Source organism: Malania oleifera, chromosome 9 (genome assembly GCF_029873635.1).
Source record: "Malania oleifera isolate guangnan ecotype guangnan chromosome 9, ASM2987363v1, whole genome shotgun sequence".
Taxonomy (NCBI): Eukaryota; Viridiplantae; Streptophyta; class Magnoliopsida; order Santalales; family Ximeniaceae; genus Malania; species Malania oleifera.
In genome coordinates, this window is record NC_080425.1 from 77,746,480 (window position 1) to 77,767,052 (window position 20,573).

The 20,573-nt window shown below is 35.8% G+C and overlaps 1 protein-coding gene across 1 annotated transcript; it reads right to left on the bottom strand.

The window, feature by feature from the left end:
• Positions 1–18,560: 18,560 nt before the first annotated feature.
• LOC131163518 (LIM domain-containing protein WLIM2b-like) lies at positions 18,561–20,341 on the bottom strand. Its single transcript, XM_058120111.1, has 5 exons — positions 20,207–20,341; positions 19,959–20,058; positions 19,829–19,860; positions 19,620–19,709; positions 18,561–18,860 (listed from the first exon to the last, which is right to left on the bottom strand). The coding sequence occupies exons 1-5, from the start codon at positions 20,339–20,341 to the stop codon at positions 18,561–18,563; spliced, it is 657 nt and encodes a 218-aa protein (XP_057976094.1).
• Between the last annotated feature and the right edge of the window lie 232 nt (positions 20,342–20,573).

Consider the following 20,573-nt stretch of genomic DNA (forward strand, 5'->3'; position numbering starts at 1 on the left):
AAATATGTTCTTCACTAATTTCGTGACTTTTAAGTTTGGTACTAAGATTTTTCCAATCTTTACACCCTTCATTAGCTAGTTGTTGGTTATTTAATTTTTGACCAAATAACTTACAACAAAAACAAAATACTCTATCTAAATCTTTAGAATATATAAGCCATTTTCTATTATGTTTCTCTCCATTTGATAATTTTCGAATATAATATATATTTGAAAAATGTCTTGAATTTTCATCTTTTGGAAAAATTAAATCATTATCCCTAATAGGACCTTTTTCAACTAATAAATTTCGTAATTTGCTATCTATATTTTCCCAATATTTTGGATCATAAATATTATCATCATTATTTATTTTTTTTTCTTCTATATTGTTAAAATGTCTTTCAAAAGAAATATCATTAGTGAACATTTCCTGTATATCAATGTTATCTTTATCACTATTATTATTATTATTATTATTATTATTATTATTATTATTATTATTATTATTATTATATTAGATTCTAATTCCATCTCTGGAATTGATTGCTCGTTTCTTGGAGGATTTTCATCTTGTTCATTTATATTTTGCTTAGAACTAAAAATAAATTTGTCAAGAGCTCCTTTTTGAGATGACACTAATTCTTCTATTTTTTTTTTCTTTATTCGTTTTTCGTATCCGGATTCATATTTTCTTGTTGACATAGTTAAATTTCAAAATTAACACTATAAATTGACAAATTATGTAAACAAATAAAAATAAATTTAATAAATCTATAGAAATAGTAGATTAAAACAATATAACCTGATTATTATTATTATTATTACAAATCGATCGGTGAGCGAGACTTTAGAGATATCGGATTCTTGCCGGATACAGTGCTCTAACCTCAAAGCTTCCAAAATCTAAGAAAAAATAGAAAGAAAAAAAAATTCAGAGTGAAAATAATAGAAAAATAATATACAAACATTGAAATCAAAATTAGAGTTGAAGAAAATTACAGAGAATCGTAGGCCCAAAGATGATGAACACAATAGTTGGAGCAAAAATCATAGAGAGACCAAGAGATGAGAGTGAGAGTGTGAGAGATGAAAAAAAAAATTTAGAGAGACTAAGAGAGAGAGATGGGAGTAATATATAATTTGAAATACAATAAAATTGTTAGTTGGGAAGTATAAGACTTGAAAAAAAAAATTTTAATTATATTTATTTTATATTTTAAAATATAATTATATTTATTTGTTAGTTGGGAAGTCAACTATGGGAATAGAGTATAATAAATAATATTAATATTATTTAATTAAAAAAAATTTTGGAACCCTAAAAGTATATTATTATATTAAACAAAAATTGAGGGGCCCCAAAAATTTGGGGGCCCTAGGCGGCTGCCTTAATGGCCTAAGGGCAGAGCCGCCTCTGGAAGTACCTGTCCTGGGGGCCAGACTAGGAAGTGGTAAGGCTAGCGGACCTACAATTGAGTTGTGGATGCATGCAAACGTACTTACAGATGGTTACTTTGACTATTTGGGCTGATCCCCTAGGGCATAAGTCCAACCTTCAGGTTGCACAACTCGTACCATGGGGGAAATAAATGGTGTTTAGTCCCACGAAGTGTCTTTTATGTATATCTGTTAATTTATGTAGATGGTGTTATTATTTATTAAACTAGTTCATATTGAGGAAGCAAATGCATATTTTTCAACTGTAAAGGTGTGAGTATTTATATATGAATTAAAATGCATGAATGTTTATAGCGAAATAAACTCTCCACCCGAGGGCGTGCAGAGAAAGGCGAGTACCCTGATAAGTATCAGTTATAGTCATACCAGGCTGCATAACGTATTAGAGCAGAGGGGAGCTACATGTATGGGTGTGTAATCTCCCCTATCCTTGGGAACTTTCGCTAATAAATAATTGTGTGTGTGTGTGGTTGTGTGTGTGTGTATGGTCGAAGAATGATTTTATAACTGTGATTAATTAACAACTGATGATATTTTGTATACATTAAAACTCACGTTGGCCACACATTGATATTAACTTAATCTACCTTACTGAGAAGTGTCTCACCCCAATATACAAATCATCGTTTCAAGACTATCTCGAGATTGTGCTTAGTGAACTTTGGGGCGGGGTGATAGTTAGTTTAGTTTTTGTGAGTGTCTGTAAGAACTCTAATGTATTTAAGTTATGCTTAAAGTTCCTAGATATGTAATGTGGTCGTATGGACTAAGTTGGGTTTTGTATTGTAATATGGTCTATAATATGGATATTTAGAGACATCTGTTTATAAAGGTAGTTTAGAACTCTGGTAATGTACTTTGGGAGAATGTATCATGTATTTTCGCTGCTATTATATGATGAATATGGTATCAGGTACACAGACGTCACTAAAGTAGTACCTCGGGCTCCACGTGGCGGGTCGGGGCATTACAGGTGGTATCAAAGCCTAGGTTTGCTAGGTTCTGTAAACTTTGATAATGGAATATTACTAGAGTATAGGTTGAGATAAGATAAGGATAAGAGTGAGTAGATTAGGCGAGTCTTGGTCTGGAAGCTTAGAGACGGTGATCCTTTGACAGTCTTTTGTGTTTTATCTGGAATGATGATTTTAGGAAAACCACGATAAATCCATTGATGGTTTCGTTTCTGGGTTGAGAGACTGGAACTTGGAAATTTAAGTGGGAATGTTAGGTTGGTTGAGTATGTGCATAGTGCCAGTATTACGGTTAGAGGCTGATACCTTGACGGTTTTGTGGCACGATTGTGAGAATGATAATTTTTGTTTTGAAACTAAGAACTCCTATATTGTATTAGCTTCTTCATTCCATACTTATATCAACCATGATAAATGTGGAATTTCTAAGTCAGTTTCTATCCTATCTTCAGGATGGATTCCAGGGGGAAGGACATCGTAGCTGGAGAGGATAATTACATGGATACTTCCAGTGAGGATGATATGGATGCTTTGATAGTACTACAAAGTATAGCGTGGTAGGCCAAGAAGGAGAATCAGAGGGACTCTAGAGAGTAGGATCAGCTACCGGTTGGTCGGGGCTACACGTTTCAGCAGTTTACCCAGACAAATTCGTCGGTTTGTGCAGGAGGAGCGAATGCAATCGTGGCTGAAGATTGGGTTCAGAAAATAGAGGAACTGCTAGGTGTGTTGGAGTGAATGGAGGAGCATAAAGTGTGGTATGCCACTTTTAAATTAGTGTGGGAAGCAAAAAGGTGGCGGAGATTGGAAAAACTGGTGGAGGAACAGTGGTTAGGACCTACGACTATTACTTGGAGCCGTTTTAGGGAGGTTTTCTTCAACACGTACTTCCCTACTACTACCTGAGATTCTAAGGCATAGGAGTTCCTGAATCTGACTCAGGGACACTTGATCGTACAACAGTACGCACCTTTCTTATAACTCAGAAAGATGTACTGTCTGGACATAACACCAAGTCTAGATCCTCCATCACTAGAATAGTGTACCAGTGGAAATCCACTCACAACTGAGTAGTCTACTGCAAAACTAGCCCCCAATTCGCTTGCAACTATCCCATCTAGCGATATCTTTGGCGATCGGTCACACGAGAAATGCGCCATACTTACTGACTTCACCAAGAAGTACCCTGCAAGCCCTACATGTAACCTGCCCTGCTCATAAAACTTCTTGAACAAAACCAGCGTACTCAGCCCCAATGTTTGACTTGAGAATCTCTCTCCCGGTCTGGTTCTCCACCTCACCCACTGCATGAAGTACACCACGATCCTCTGTGATAAACACACAAAATACATATGTCTATCCCATGATGCTATCATCATTGATTACCAAACATCTAAATACATGTAGTCACCCATATGCTCTAACTGCATATGCTACAAGAAACCTGACTCAGACTCAATAGTTGCAACTCCACTTACAACCATAACATTCTGCAATGCAAAGATATTTCCCACTACTTTATCCCCTTTCATCACTTTCAAGTTACCCTCACACAATTTCATTTCTCCACATTCAGACTCATAACAATATCCATTACAGTCTAAATTTCCAAATGAAAAACCATTCTTCCTTAGACCTGGTTCATGCTTTACATCACATATGATTCTTGTAACACTATTATACATTTTGATTTTGACATTTCCAATAACAAATATTTTGCATAAATATCATTTTTCCATCAAAATGCAATCAATATAAACTGACCTATAGATATCAAATCATTTTAGAATAAAAGCATCCAGTATCTAAGATGCATAGGCGGGTGAGAGAAGGTAATATAATGCTAAAGCTTGATATAAGCAAAGCGTATGATCGAGTGGAGTGGCAGGTGGTCGATCATATTTTCCATGCTCTTGGTTTTCCAGATTGATTTTGTAAGTTGATTCAGAATTGTATTTCTACTCCTTGGTTTTTTGTCATGAAGCATGACACTTATAGAGGTTTCTTCAAGTCAAAAATGGGCTTGAGGCAAGGGTGTGACGCCCCGAAACCCACCAAGTGGGGCCCGGGTGCCACATGTTCCAATCACTTGCATCTGATACCATAATTAATATGCACACAGCAAAATATAAATAAATGACCTCAAATAAATACCAGAGTTTTATATAGCAACCCAAAAACAAATACTACAACATCCATATATCTATATCCACAACCAGTATTTAAAATATAATCTCATACAAATATATCTATACATATATCAGTATCTTACAATACCCCAAAAAGAAACCACAAAAAATAATCTCAGCCTAAGCCTTCAAACCCGGTCTTCAGAAGAACCTGAAAATTTGTTAATCCACTAGGGTGAGACACTTCTTAGTAAGGGTGAAATAAATTATAACAGTGTGTGTATCTATACATATATCAGTATCTTACAATACCCCAAAAAGAAACCACAAAAAATAATCTCAGCCTAAGCCTTCAAACCCGGTCTTCAGAAGAACCTGAAAATTTGTTAATCCACTAGGGTGAGACACTTCTTAGTAAGGGTGAAATAAATTATAACAGTGTGTGACACATGAGTTTTAATATTTATATATATCAAAATAAACTGCTTCTCACATAATATCAATAACAATTGAGAAAATGTATCATTAATAACATCCTCGACATCTAATATCATACCCACATCCAATATGTACAAGTACATAATTTTTATGCAGGCGAAATTCCCCAAGGATAGGGAAGATTACCTGCCTATACAAGTAGCTTCCCTCTGCTTTGGTACTAAAAACTACCTATCAGAGCACTCATCTTACTCAATAAGCTCTAAGGTGAAGTATCACCTCGCCGCCAGTACACACATCTTTATTATTTTAAAGGCGAAGGTTTCCGAGGATCGAGATGTCTACCCGCCCATACAAGTAGCATCCCTTTGTACTGATACCAAGAAACTACCTAACAGAGCACTCGCCTTTCTCAGCAAGCCCCCCGATGGTATGTTTACCTCACCGCATGCACACATATGCATTCATAATATGTTATAGCATTATTTTTATGCTATAATTAAATTCACATGCGCACAACACATCCACATAGGAATCATGCATCTCATACTTCATCTTCCAAAGTCCCCAGTATGTGGCCCACACAGAATAACTGCGTACATGTTAGTACGTGGCCCACACAGGCACCTACGTACTTCTTATCTACACGTGGCCCACACAGGCACTACTACCCACACAGGGTACGTAACATGGCCCATACAGGCGCCATTATCCATACAGGATATAACGTGATCCACACAAGCACCACTACCCACACATGGTACATAACATGGCCCACACATGCACCATTATCCACAAAGGATATAATGTTGCCCACACAGGCACCACTCCAGCTTCCGCAACACGTGGCCCACACAGGCACTACTATTCACCAGTATCCAATCCCCATGACCTACCCGTCATACATCAGTAGAACAAGCTCCTTGACCTGCCAATGTCCTATCCCATATAAATTACAGTATGACAAGCTCCTCAACTTGCCAACGTCATATCATGATTTATATCTAGGTAATATAACAACCTCCTCATGTCAACGTTATATTGAAATGCATACGAATAACCACACCAATTAGTTCACACAGACGCATCAATGCATTTCCACATAGGAATCCAACATATCAATTCATTTCCCACACAGTACCCAACAGATCAATATATTTCCAGACATGAGTCAAACATAACAATTCATTCATCATGTCATAATCATTCCAAACATCCCTACATGCAAACCCAAGTACCACAGTAATTCATATTCAATTTATTAGGAAAAATTTCTCCCATGTCACACGAATTTAATATCATATGCAATTATCTTAAATATAAACCTTAAACAAAGTTATCATTTTCCAGTACTTAGACGGTTCTAAAAATCATATAGATAAATAATAAATTTCATACGTTCGTGAATAACCAGTTTACTTTAAAAAAAATACTGATATAATTTTATTCCCCTTTACCTGATTCCCTGAACCACGCCTGCAGGGCTCCCAAAATTATACCCGCGACACTCACCCGAATCCTGATTCAATCAAATCAACCCCAATAAAATATTATCTTAACCTTTCCTAATTTACAATAATTAAATAACAATTAATTTCTAAATAACCTATTTATCCTAGTTTTGGGGCTATTTCCACAATGGCCCCACGAGAAATCCGTTCCGCTAGATTTGTAGAGAATCATCCCTAGACTCTCGTGGTGATGTTCGATCGTCCATTTGACTTAAAATTTAAGAAAAATTGAGACAAGAATAAGAATTTGGCTTACCCTAGGAAATATGTCCACGTTACTCTTATAAAAAATCCACTTTGATAGATATGTCGGTGGTGAAGAATGGAGTTCGGTGGTATTCTCGGATTTTCAATTGGGTGAGAATCCGCCGTGAAATCGTAGAAAGAAGAGGAGTGGAGAATGTGAGCTGAGAGAAAAACAATTTTTTTCTTTCTTTCTCTTCTTTCTTCCTTGTGCCGCGTGAAGCTTTTTTTTTTTTATTCTTTCCTTTCCTGCTTTGTTCAAAACTTAACCATTAAGTTTCCCTTTTTTTTTTTTCTTTCCTTTATCCTTTCCTATACTTTATTATATACTTATATATATATATACCCAAAATCCTCAAATTTCTTAATTTAATTAATAAAAATTAATTAATTAATAATAATATTTTTTTTAATTATTTATTTTTAATTATTTTTTTTGGGTCATTACAAAGGGGGTCCGTTGTCGCCATATATTTTCATCATCATGGAAGAAGTTGTTTCTAAATTAATTTAAAAAAAGCTGTCCGAGAAATGGATTTTACCGTTTGCACATCCGTATGGTGCACCTATTATATCGCATTTAATGTACGCAGATGATGTTGTTATATTTGCTAATGTTAGAAAAAAATCTGTTAGGCAGATAATGGAGGTGATTAAGGAGTATAAAAACTGGATTGGCCAAAAGGTGAATAAAGATAAATCAACTATTTTTTTCTCAAAGAAGTTAGGTGTTCAGAGGAAGGGAGAAATTTTTCAAGAAACTGGTTTTGGTGAAAGTAAATTTCCTTTTACATATTTTGGTGTGCCGATAGTGGATGGTAAATTGAAGGCTGTCATTTTGACTCTTTAATTCAAAAATAAGTAGAAGAGTTGAGAGTTGGAAAAGTAGACTGTTGTCTTAAGGAGGTCGTCTAGTTTTGTTGAAACATGTGCTTTCGAGCATGTCATTACATATGTTAACTGTTCTAAATGTCCTGAAACTGGTGATAAAAAAGATACAAAGTCTGTTTGCTTCTTTTTCTGGGGATTTAAGGATGGAAAAGAAAAAAAATGAAATGGAGGGCTTGAAAGAAATTGTGTGTTCTGTGGAGGAGGGGGGCATAGGAGTAAGAGACATTTCGGAAGTACAACAATCATTGTTCATGAAGTTTGGTTGGCATTTTGTAACTTAAAATTCTATATGGGCTAGATTTTTTAAAGCTAAATATGTAAAAGGAGGACCTATTATTCTTTGCAGACCTCATGGATTAGATTCTTCCTTTTGGAGGAAAGTTTTGTAGGGTATGCCTGATCTGTTAAGTAAATCTAAGTGGAAGGTTAGAGAAGGAGATGTAAAATTGTGGTATGATAAGTTTCTAAATTCGGACTTTTGTTTGCAGAGTGTCCAGATGGTACACATTCACATATCATATTAAAAGATTTGGTTATCAATAATGCGTGGGATATGGAAAATTTGCAGAGGATTCTAGGGTATAATAAAACGGAAGAAGTGATGGAAAAGGTGGGAAATCTTAGAAACTCTTTGGACCTACTATTATGGCTCCCGGAAAAGAATGGTTGCTCTAATACAAAGTCCGCATGAGATGTTATCAGAGTTAGAGCTCCAAAGTTTGATTGGGCAAAGTGGGTTTGGAATAAATGGTTATCGAAGAAAATTGCTATCTGCAAGTGGAATGCCGCTTTTGAGTGCTTAAGTGTTGATGAAAAGGTGAGAAGGGTAGGGGTTTCGCTGGCTTCGGCGTGTAATTGTTGTGAGATGAGGCAGCCAAAAGATATGGAGCATGTGTTAAATAAGGGAGACTTTGCTACTGAGGTTTGGAGGAAGGTTTCGGTGGAGGTAGGCGTTCCTTTCCTTAGACAACAAAGTTGGAAAGAAAGAGTCCAAATGTGGTTTAATAGGGCTTCCAGATTTTCTCAATTGGGATCATTGATGGGTTTGATTCCTTGTTTAGTAGTTAGGAGGCTGTGGAGAAGGAGATGTGCAGCTCGAATGAAGGGGAAATTGGAGAGTACTATAGATGTGTGGATGTCCATTAAGTATTGGGTGGCGGTTTTGAGCAGGAACATGACAGGAATGACTCAGTAAAAGGATGCTCATTTTTAGATATTGCAGAATCTGGAAGTGCAAATTGTGAATAAAAGAATTAAAACTATGCAATGTATGAAATGGCTAAAACGGGGGCAAGGGAGGTTGAAACTTAATTTGGACGGGAGCAGCTTGGGAAACCCAGGGCCAGCGGGTTGTGGTGGCATCCTTAGAGACCATACAGGTTCTTTTTTTTTTTTTTTTTAGTTTTTCAAAATATTTTGGTTCTTATTCAAATAATGAAGCTGAATTGAGAGCTGTGTTGGAGGGAATAAAGATTTGCAAACATTTGGGTCATACTAGTATTGATATTGAATGTGATTTGAATATTGTGGTAAATTGGATAAGATCCAGTAGGTGCTCCTTGTGGTATTTGTGGGATTTTTGGGAGCAGCTGATTGGTCTACTGGAGGGAGTAGACTTTTCGATAAAGCATTGGTATAAAGAAGGGAACAAAGTGGCAGATGCCTTGACTCGTCAAGGTGCTATGGGGAGGAATAGTTTGTTTACATAGTAGTCAACTCCCTAGAGTTATCAACGGGTTGTATAAACTGGAGAAGATGGGTACGACTTATATGAGGTATGTTTAGCTGATTTCCTATTGGTTTTGGTTTATGCTTTATGTTGTTTATCTTTTCTTTGTTTTTTTGTATGAGATCTGTTTTGTAGGTCCTTGTTTTGTTTTGTTTTACTTGAACTTGTAATCCTATTTTGGTTGGTTGTTGGTGTTGTTTTTTTTTTAGGAGGCCTTTATAGTTTTGTCTTTTGTTTCTCCCATTGATTGTCTTGTAACCACGGTATTCCTCCGCCAAAAGTGAGGGTTTATCAATAAATAAATAGAGGTGCCGCCCTTCTTAAAAAAAAAAAAAAATCTAAGATCCAAGAATTACCCATGAGGCACTCCGAACCCGATGAAACACGTAGCATATCTCAATCACTACATTCCGAGTCTTCCTCCTCCACACTTGCAGATTTCGACGAATCCTTAGAAATATATCGGCATTCCTGTTTTCACCAAACTAATGTCGGAGAATTCTTATCCATGACGTGATACAACATGTCCTTAGCCAAACAAAAACGAATGATTGCTCTCAATTCATTCCAAGTCATTGCATCCATGCTATCCGGTTGAATTCTGTATAAAACTTTCACCAAACCTTGTTACACCAAGAGATCCTTCAATTCAGAGGCCATACAACACGCTCTAATACCAATTGTTGAGAAATAACTTCTTCAAACAATGCACAGCGGAATAAACATTGTAAAAGATCAAACAATGTCATATGCAACAATCTTAATGATGAAATAAAAATTATTCTACAACCATAGTAATATAAAGAGAGTAAAGATAAGAGCAACAATACCAAGAATTACGTGGTTCGGCAAAACCTACATCCACGGGAGCAATTGGCAAGGGATTTTACAATGAAGATCAAAGATTACACACTACAATGATCTTCTCTCCTTATCTCACCCTTCTCTTACTCTCTTACATGTCAAAATATGCCCAGAAGAACATATATAACAAGCCCTTGGAGGTTTCCCTCCAATAACCCAACCACCCCAACATTCAAATTCAAAATTTGAATTTCTTCTTGCAGCTCAGACGCACTCGTCGACGAGTCCAAGAAGCCCACTTGTTGTCTAGTCTATTATCTCGTCAATGAGTCTTTTGCTCTGAAATTTTCTAGCTCTCGGTACCTACTTGTCGATGAGCACAGGGCACTCGCTGACAAGTCTTCTGCTACTCTGCACCAACATATGTTTTTCCTCCCTTTTGTTTATAAGCCCTCATGAAATATAAGAGTTACACCATAAACAATAGATGTAATATAAAATTGTATTGAAATTTATCCAAATTCATTCAAATCCAAAGTTTGAAATTCATACTCCTAAACGTAGCAAATTTATAGTTTCCAATTTTTGCAACAACATTATAACTTGCTATAATACTTTAATATCTAGAATTGAATTTTGTAAATAAGAGGCAACAATGTTGGAAGGAATGTTGAAAAACAAAGTTTGATCTAAAAATTTGTAAAGAACATCCTTTTATAGGCATTGTAGGAGAGTATTAGAGGTGGATTAACTTCATTGTCTAAAGTATCAAAACTTTAAAAATTAAATCCTATAAATTGTTTAGTCGAAAATCAGCTAATGTTATTAATTAAAACCAATAACAACTAGTTGCTATTACTTCACAATAAAACCAGAAACTATTAGTCATTTACTAATTTAATTTATCAAAACAAAAAAAGTCATTGTTGCGGGGAAAAATTGGTGACGACCAATAGGGGTGCTCCCAGATCTCCAGTGACCTGAAAAGGATGGAAAAACAGAAAGGCTTGGAGGACTCAGGGTGTACTCCGGGGGATCACTCCGATGCCTAAGTAAGAGGGATGTTCTGGAGAGGTTGAATGCAACAGTAGAATATGTTGAATGACTTACCTTGGCCTCTTCTCCAGATCCCTTCTTATAGGGGCTCGAGCTGACCCTTGGTTGATTCGTTTTTATTGTGCGGGGGCGTGAATCGCTCCCAAGTCATAAAGTGCTTGCACCCATCACTCGACTATTTAAGCCGTTGGTGTGGATCTCTCCTCCTCTTTATTGGGTTGGAGTTGATTGCTCATCAGAATATTTGACTCGGAGGAGGCGTGGGTCGGGTGTTGACCTGCTCTTATTGGCTAGGCTATTTTGGGCATATCAGTCATTATTAAAAAAAAAAAAAAAAAAAACACCAAAATACAACCTAGTTATCACTGGAAAAATCAAGAGGCAACTCTTCAAAATTTGACTTGAAACCACGACGAAGGTTGGAATTTAAGAACATAAAAAACTAGTAAGTAATAGTTGAAAAATTAAAGAAATAAACCACTAATTACAATCTAAATTTATTTTTCAAAAAAAAAAAAAAAAACATTGTTGTTAGTATAAAAACCCCCTTGATATTAGTTCAAAAGAATTATATTTTCAAGCAAAAAAAAAAAGCTTCGTGGCAAAATAAGAGTCAAAAGTTGTGCCCGAGGCGAGGCTATGCAGGCTTGTGTTTATAGGATATCCCAAAGACCCTATATTACTCTAGCACACCTCTAGAAAATACCTATTAAACTTTGGTACTAACATAGAAAAACCCCTTTGACAACTAATGTGGGACTAATTCAGTTTGAAGTACACCTACAACTCCAACAAGATCTACCACTACTACTGCTCTCTCTCTCTCTCTCTCTCTCTCTCTCTCTCTCTCTCATTCAAGCAATCCTGCCAATAAATTGCTTAATTTCTCCTCATTTCAATTTAAAAGATACTATACCCAATAGTGGGCATTCATTCGAATTCATACAAAAAAATAAAACCACATATCATTCAAATAGAATTGAATTCAAAACACAAAACAAATCACCAATGGTGGATATAAAACGGAAGAGTAGGGAAATGTAGTCACTTGCACTACAATGAAGGTAACAAATGAAATAAAATAAAATAAACTAGATTTGGGAGAAAACTATACTTGGCAAAGCGAATCGGGTCGGATAATCTGTGGTGGATAAGACCGATTTTCTAGTAAAGAAATCATAATCCATATTCGACTCGTTTAATTGGCGGAATAGGCGGTTTCAGATCGAATAATTCATGGCAGATGGGCGAATAATCCGCCATTCTCAAATATAATTTTATTAATAATTTATTTTTTGTCATAATAATTTAAGTTGTATACGACAACTTGCGATTAGCTTATGTAATAACTTTTCTAGTAACTATATCAATTATTCAATCATTTATACTAATTAATAACTCCTTATTTATGTAAGTAAAACTGTAAGTATTAAAAACTAATCGTTCATCAAACTGTTGACGGTTACATTTGTCCACTGCAGATTCAAATTAAATGACGAAGATCCGAGACAAATCATCACAATAAAAACTAAGGGGTGTCAAAAATCCAAAGTCAATTGTTTGAGAATCATATATGCTAACAAATTAGAACCTATTGATTCAAAAGGAGCTTATATGTCAACAATGCAAATTTTATCTCAAATCATAGGATTTATTATATCTTAATTATTATTACCTATATCGTGTAATCGTGTTTAAATACCCCTGCTTGTATCCTCTTTAAAGCATGTAGTATTTATGACTCAATTATTTGAATAAAAATATTATTATTCGTAAATAAATAAATAAATAAAATTAAGCGGGTTGGTGGATATCGGCTGAATAAACCCAACTTGAACCGCTAAGGAGGTGAATATGAAAATGAAAAATCATATTCGACTCATTTAGCAAGCGGTTGATTATAAGTTGGTTAAAACGGGTCGAATGCGGGTCGGATTAACGGATTTTTATCCATTTTATCAAATCTAGAGAAAACCCACACAATTCCTCCAAGAAATTCTTTCGAGTTATAGTAATTGGAACGACAATTTTTTGTAAAGCTTCTCCTGCAAATTTCAACTCTCTTAAGAACTTAGTAGGGTTTACTTAGTTAAGAACTTTCTTTATAGATTTTCACTTAGTCAAGTAAGTTATCCCCAAGAATCTTTTAGAGTTTTGTTACTCCAAAGAGTGTCTCTCTCAAATTTTGAAATCCCAAGGAGGCTAGCTAGTGTGAAGGGAGAGGGGCGAGGGGTTGTTGAGGGTGCAGAGCACTCAAGTGCTACTCATTTCACTAATCTTCCCCTATATTTTCTAATGCATGTCAAACAGAGGGGCCAGTAGACATGAAAGGCAAATCGGTGGTTGCATCAAGAAGTGAATGAGTACGTTGTCATGTGAAATTGCAAGTAATGCTTGGCAAAGAAAGAGGATAAAGACAAACATGCTTCTTCAATTCCATGTGTAATAGACCATGGAATTTGATAGGTTAGCGCGGGAATTGGGAGAATGAGCCTAGTCTAGGCTAGGGGTGAGTTTAACTAGATTGTGAAATTAATAGGCTAAGAAGATTGATTTTGAGTTGATTTCAAGTCAAAATTTAATTAGAGCCTAATAACAAAATTATAGCTGATTTGATGAGAATTAACAACAAATTTTAGAAACCTATGAGAAACAAAATAGAGAAAGAATACACGCTAAAGAAAAATCAATCACATGCACAACAGTATTTACGTGGTTCGACAATTTTTCTTACGTCCACGAAGTTGCAGAAATTTCACTATTATCAGGAAGAAAATAGAGAGAGTGCGGTGGTACAATACTCTCTCTCTCTCTCTCTCTCTCTCTCTCTCTCTCTCTCTCTCTCTCTCTCTCTCGCACGCGCGTGAAGTGTGACGGCTTAAGCTAATCACCCAAAAAAGAATCGTTTTATATGCTGCACACAGGGTTCCGAATAGGCTACCACACTGGTCCAATCCTTCGCTCCATGGATTAAGCCTCAGGATAGAAATCTCTCATTAAAGAAATGTAAGGTCATCATCCAGATCGAATGCAATTAGGCTCCACAAAGCCCAACATGATTGGCTTAATTCCTAAGTTTGGATGGAAATTGGTTTTGGTGTCTATTTTTTAGATTGTTGATTTTACAATGTTTTTGGATTGTTGAATAAAGAAAGTAAAATGAAAAAGGAGGAATTAAAAGGTGGATGTGTAACCCCCCGAACCCCTAAACTTGGGTCCAGTGCGTTAAACCTAATAATATCCTGATAAATCATAATCCATAACATACATACGCAGCGGAAAACATAAACATAATCTCCATAAACATAGTTCTACAATACCAACATTCCATAATACCAGAGCTTGCTATATCCTAATTGGAATCCATAAAATTTATCCATCACCTGCATTTTCCATAGATACATACATCTCCAAAACATTCCAATATATTCACAATCATTCAATTCTCTACTCAATAACCTTTAAACATAAAAATGTAAAACATAGAATATTTACATCCCCAAAGTTTATCATAATATACCCTTTCTCTTTTACAATCCTAAAAAATGTTAAAACCCTCGAGCTCTCTAGGCCCGACCTCGAGGATGTCCTGAAAAAGAAACATTCATATTCGGGTGAGACACATCTCAGTAAGGGAAGAAGTATACATATTAAAACAGCGTATGGTCAACATGAGGTATATAGATATCATTTTAAAATACATTTGCAAATCATTGCATAGCATTGAAATTGTTTTCTGAACCTACACAATCATATGCAAATATTTAACCCACGAGATTACCCAAGGATAGGGGTGATTACCCGCCCATACAAGTAGCACCCCTCTGCTCTGATACTTAGGTAACCCTAAGGTCACAACTAAAGCATACCAGCGCACTTACCTTACTCAATAAGCCCTCAAGTTCCAGATTAATCTCGTACTCACACATTCAACAATAGTTTACCTGCAAAGGCCCTAAGGATAGGGAAATCTACCCGCCCATACAAATAGTTTCCCTCTGTCCTAGTACGTTATGCAGCTACTGCCACATCTGGAGCTACTAGTGCACTCGCCTTTCTCAGCAAGCCCAAAGGCGAAGAGTTCGCCTTATCCAATCATAACATGTTCTACATACATAAATACTTCTAATATCATAATACTTTATTCCTTTCTATCATTATTCATTCATACACATCCATTCATGTTCATAACTTAAACATTGCATTTCGTTTCACTTTAAGTGACTATTTCCCATTTACATCGTTCACATTTGTCTTTTCATTTCATTGCCATTTCATCGTCATTTCATTGCATAACATTTCATTTCATTACTTTGTACTACAGTTGGTCTTTAGCCATCATCAGTTAGTCTACAACTTCTTTTAGCTATCATTACTACAACTCCTTTTAGCTGTCATCAGTTAGTTTACGTAGAAACGTGCTAGATCTACTAACATGACTGTCTTTCAGCTATCTTATATTTACATGGTTGCATTTAACATACATAAACAATATTGTCCATATCATATTTTATTCATAAAGCTTTACTTACTTAACCTGCATCTCGTATATCTAACATATATTTGCACAAAGTCTCATGTCACACAATTTTAGCAGTAAAATTCATATACATTTCTTACAAAATAAGCCAACCTATAAATAACATTTATATACTAAAAATTCATTTCATTCCTTACTTATTTCCTTAGAAAAATACCTTTTCACTTTCATTCATTTATTTTCACATATACATAACTATATAAGCAATCCTAAGCTCAGAAAACATAAATTTCATGGCTGACATTTTAAACCCACATATAAACATATATACATAAATAACACATAATCCATTTTAATTTATGAAAAACCTGATTTAATATATATATTTCCCCTTTACCTGACTTTCAACTACGCTTATAGGATCCTCGAACTGATTCCCACATGGCGTTCACCTGGACCCTGAATCCAAAAATCCTAACTTAATTAAAATAAATTTCAATTAACTTAAATCTTAAAGAAAATACTTATTTACTACTTCCTAGGCTCCAAATAACAACATTCCTTAAGAAAATCCTAAAATAAATCACTTACCCTAATTTTGGGATGTTACCAAAACCTCACAACCCAATGATCAGCTCCTACAACCTTGAAGAGAATGATCCCATGAACCTCCTGGCTGTTTCGGATTGTCAAACCGGGTCAAATCCGACCTGAAATCGAATAGAGAAGGCTCGGAGGTCATTTTTAGAGCGAGAGAGAGGAGAAATTGCCAAGTTTTCACGCTGAAAAATGAAGAACAACCTATTTATAGGCAGGGCTTCATCGACGAGACATGTCGATTCGTCAACGAGGCGCTATTGAATCTTTATCGACGAGAAGATACATTTGTCGACGAAATTTAGGGTTTCCAAAATTCTCTCTCGGGATTTCTTCGTTGACGAGAAGCAGACTTCGTCGACGAGCTTAGAAGGACACTCGTCGACAAATATAGGACATTCGTCGACGAGGCCTGTTATTTTCTTAAAAATTCTCCTTTCTTCCCCTTATTTTCCTTTAATCCATTTTATTTTATATATTTTCTAATTATTTTAATTCCAGGTCATTACAGGATGAGAGTGTGTTATGTGGTGTGAATCCAAAATATCAAGAATATAAAAGTATTAGATGGGAATATTTTATGGATGTTAGTGCACGCATAATGCTCGTGCCTTTAGGATAGTTGTCAACCCCTTGAGTAGCTTGACATTGTCAAGACACACGACATAAGCAAACCATGTGCCAATGCAGCAACTTAAGATGGCTAGCTATGGATTGTCTTGATACTTTGTTGGTTGGTTAAACTATGTTGCTATAGGAGGAGCACATAAAAGCGAAGCTACCTACTTGACATAATGGTCAAGGATGGACATGGTTGGGACTATGGTCCTTGACAAGTTTGCTTACCGTGACTGAATTCGGTCAACATGGTTGTAAGGTTAACTTGGTTACATCAAGTGCCTTAGTGTAGTGACATACGCTAGTACTGTTAGGACAACAAGTCATGGTTAAGGGGTAACCATGCTAGACACAAATGTTGATTCGCGGGAGTATACAATATTGTTAATGTCAATAGCTTTCAGTGTTGACATGTTGACTATATAGGGTAGTTACTTGAAAATATATTCATATCTTTGAATAAGAGAAAGATTGGGAGGTGTTGCTCTTGTAATGATTTTTGTCTTATGAATGTTTGTTTGAATTGTTATACACTTGTAGGTTAAACAACATTTATGTGTGTGTGATGTTGGCTTAGTCAAGTGTATCACTTGGTGCCATGCAGTCTCAAGTTTGTGCATTGTTAACTTAGATCTTGTTGTCTACAACAATGAAGGAGGGTTGTGGATAATTAGTTATAATCTTGAATAACTATTGTGGTCATAACTAAGATTATAGTTACTAAAGTACCTAGATTGGAGGACATTTTTAGATGATCATTAACAAAAAAAAAAATTAAAATTATTATGTCTTCCTTTAATTAATAATCTAGATAATTGGTTCAAAAAAATCTTCAAAGGCCTGGCAAATAAAATTTTCAAAATGGACCAAGTCTAGACATAAAACATCCCTTCTCCGAAATCCTTACAGAGTTCTTTAAAGTAACTAAGCTTCTTTTCTAATTAACTTCTTTCTTCTAGGTGTATGATTCATGCATTGGGTGCAAGAGGTCGAGTTTGATTCTCACAACCCTCCAATTTTCGAATTTAGCAACTCGTGCTAGCAGGTATACATTAAGGTTGATAGTTGTTAATTTTTTTCAAAGAACGTATAGTTGACTTGAGTCATAAACCCAATATCACGGCCTCTTTGTTCTTATCATGAATGGCCATTGCCCACAACCCAAAAAAAAAAAAAGACAAATGAAAAGAAAGGGGTTAAGCCAGACCACAGCCAAAATACATTGAGAATGCATCAAAGCTTTTATTTTTTTCTTTTCATCTTGCATTTCATGAGAATAATACACTGCACTTGAACTTGAACTCCCTTGTGAATTAATCAAAAACTATTAACAATGCCGTATTCTTAAGTTATTAGTTTAGTTGTTAATTCAGTTGTTAGTTTAATTGCTAATTCAGTTGTTGTTAGTTTAGTTGTTAATTCAGTTGTATTTTTCATTTCATATATAGTATAAATACTAATATAAATACTGCTGTAAAATATATTTTCATCAATTCCGGAATATACAAATTTATTTATTTAACAAAAACAACCTAATAAAGAAAACAAACACAACAAAGCCGATCATCCCTCATGGGAGTCCCAAATTGAAGGGAGCTAGAAAGAAGAGAAAAAAATGTTGAAAGAGAAATCCGAGGAGGAGATATATTTTCACAATTGCTCTGGAGTAGTAATAGTAGTAGTTTGGTCTTCTGCATCTGGTAGGGGTTTAGGTTTTGGGTCTTGGGCGGGAGGCGGTACAGGGTCAGCAGGCATCAGTGCTGCATTTTTCTTAATGGAAGCAGTCTTGGTGAGGTGATTGTAGCTGCCCTTCTCCTTGAACAGCTGAGCAAAGTGGTGCTTGCAGTAAAGGATTCCATCCAGAGCCGCATAGGATGAGGGTGTGAGGAAGCAACCCCCATGATAACACCTAAAGCATGATTTATGGTAGAACTCTCCCTCCACTGTCACCTGCATGTCCATCTCAATTTTAATTTCCACAAAATAATCAATCCCAACAACGGTCTCACTTCTTTAATTTCCACTATTATAGAAAGTGTGAGGAAGCAACCCCCATGATAACACCTAAAGCATGATTTATGGTAGAACTCTCCCTCCACTGTCACCTGCATGTCCATCTCAATTTTAATTTCCACAAAATAATCAATCCCGACAACGGTCTCACTTCTTTAATTTCCACTATTATAGAAAGTGCCTATCGTCGGCTCAAAGTGTCCATGTCCCTTGTGTTTGGAAGAAAAAAATAGGTCCTCCGAAAAGACTAGTGTGGCCTTCCCATCAGGTCCTATCTAATGAAATCACTCAGAATATATATGTCATTTTATGTGAGATCCACTATTAATTCACCTTAAACAAGTAATATGTGATTCTTACTTTTTCTAACATTATGCTTAATTATTACTAGTGAGAAAACAAAAAAACATAGTGGAGTGACAGACATTTTTAATAATTCCCCTCTATCTTATGTTGTATTGGGCAATAAAAAAACACAATTCTTGCTTGTAACAAACTTAGCCATGAAAAGAAAATTCTTGTCGAACATGCGAGGATGAGCAGATTTAGGATTCACTGCATAACGTTTGATGCATATCTAAGACTCGAATAAATTTGGATTTGGATTCATTATTCTATTTTCCATTCAAATTTTTATTCTATTCTTAGAGGTTAACTGAGAGACACGTAAGATATTGAATCACGACAGAATTCGACCTTTTCGAGTGGGTAGACGGTTTTCTTGCAGACTGCGCATTTGTCTTGAGTCCCGGAGAACATGGATGAGAGTTTGCTAGGAGCCCGTGCCTGTAAACAAGGCAAAGAAATATTAACTGTCCATCATACACAGTTAATTAATCAGGGAAATCAGTGGTTGAGAAGGAGCTATATATGCATGCTTGCAGATAGAATGTGCTAGTACGTACCAGCTCATTTGGCTTTCCTGAGGACTTCCCAGCTGATCAACCATCACAGAAATAAGCCATTATTACATCGTCCAAAAATCAGAATACGAAAATTAAAAATGTTTAAAGAAAGAGGGATCGAATTACTCACATGGTTGAAACTTCTTACTGAAACTGCCAGTTTCCTTGAAGAGCTGCTCGAAGTGAGGTTTGCAGTATAGGACTCCATCCATGGACGAATAGCTGCTCATCTGCGCCCAGCCAACATTAATTAATCAATGAATCGACCAAATCGAATCCATAACTTCATTTTTGCATACTCTTCGTTCTATTTCATTCCATTACGCAAACCAGATGAATAAATGTGATGTGAATTAGAGAAGACAATTCAATTAGTACCGCGAGAACGCCATTGCAGTGACTGCATTTGAAGCAGGTCTTGTGATAAGGAACTCCATCAGCAGATATCATTTCAATAAAATGAACTGTCTTACCACACGCCTTGCATTTCTCTTGGGTCCCTATGAACGCCATTGCTCTTGAAGAATAGAAAGAAGAAAAAACAAAACGTGAAAAAAATTTATCTGTTCTGAGTTTCAAAAGTTGAAGAGCAAGCCTAATCCAGGTCTGGAAATTAATTAACAATGGGGAATTAGGAAATAGGAAATACTTAATCAATGTTGGAGATTTGACCCTTTTTCTAGCTGGGAGATGTAGAGAGAGATTAGAGGCCAAAAACTGAGACGGGTGAAATGGATGGAGAGGG

Bases quoted from the DNA above. Each gene is read 5' to 3' on its own strand.
- LOC131163518 (XM_058120111.1), bottom strand. From the start codon at position 20,341: ATGGCGTTCATAGGGACCCAAGAGAAATGCAAGGCGTGTGGTAAGACA. The intron at 20,059-20,206 runs GTACTAATTGAA...GGCTGGGCGCAG, and splicing joins ACTGCAATGGCGTTCTCGCG to ATGAGCAGCTATTCGTCCAT. The intron at 18,861-19,619 runs GTCGAATTCTGT...ATGGACATGCAG, and splicing joins CCGTCTACCCACTCGAAAAG to GTGACAGTGGAGGGAGAGTT.